Genomic DNA, 775 nt, shown 5'->3' with positions numbered 1-775 from the left:
TATATTAGATGAAAACAGTATTATTCACATTAAAATTAAAATAAATCATTTCAAATATATCAGAGTCCCACTAATCTGAATTAGGCTTGATAAAAAATTAATTAAAACATAGTAAACAAAAAATCAAATTTAGCAATGAGATGATACGGCACAGCAAAGTCAGACTTTATTAAAGCAAAAAAAAATTACAGAATTTTTCCAATGAGGCTAAAAAAATTACTCTTGTTTTCAAAATATGGAGTACATTATTTTATATTAGTCATCTTCAAACTTAAGTTGATTTCGTTTTTAAAAAAACTTAATATTTACATTATAAAAAACAAATGTAGTTTGTTATGTGAAAGTGTAAAATAAATAAATTTTTAACTTTAATCAGAAACATTTTTCTGTTATGTTGAACCAACATCACTTCATCAGGCAAAAACTTAGATCTACATATATGTATATAATGTAAATCTAAAAATAAAATTAAGGTGAAAAAAAGGTAGTATTTATCAGATATACAACAACATTGGGAACACATTTATCATGAGCATTTTATAGGAAATTTCTTTTAATCTGGATTAGGTCTGGTACTATTAACTCTAGATTAGCAGAACTCTACTATAGATTAATATGAAAAATAAAACTAACTTAGTTTGGATGGCATTTTCAATCCACCATATTTCTTCCAATAGCACCAACATCCATGGCATAATTTACACTGCATATGTGAAGGACCCCAAGAGTACCATTGAGATGAAGTAGAACCTGAAAAAATCATATATCTAACAAA

The 775-nt window shown here is 25.7% G+C and overlaps 1 protein-coding gene across 3 annotated transcripts in view; it reads right to left on the bottom strand.

The window, feature by feature from the left end:
• The window catches only part of MTA1-like (metastasis associated 1-like), a 71,801-nt gene that overhangs the window by 38,539 nt on the left and 32,487 nt on the right, over window positions 1–775 (bottom strand). For all 3 annotated transcript variants that reach the window (XM_014423316.3, XM_014423317.2, XM_067053727.1), the window contains exon 11: window positions 634–750. In XM_014423316.3, coding sequence (XP_014278802.1) covers window positions 634–750 — 117 coding nt within the window. The remainder of the gene's footprint in view (window positions 1–633; window positions 751–775) is intronic.

Source organism: Halyomorpha halys, unplaced genomic scaffold (assembly GCF_000696795.3).
Source record: "Halyomorpha halys isolate HHAL.00 unplaced genomic scaffold, Hhal_1.1 Scaffold415.1, whole genome shotgun sequence".
In the NCBI taxonomy this organism is placed as follows: Eukaryota; Metazoa; Arthropoda; class Insecta; order Hemiptera; family Pentatomidae; genus Halyomorpha; species Halyomorpha halys.
This window is presented reverse-complemented; position numbering and strand designations above follow the sequence as displayed.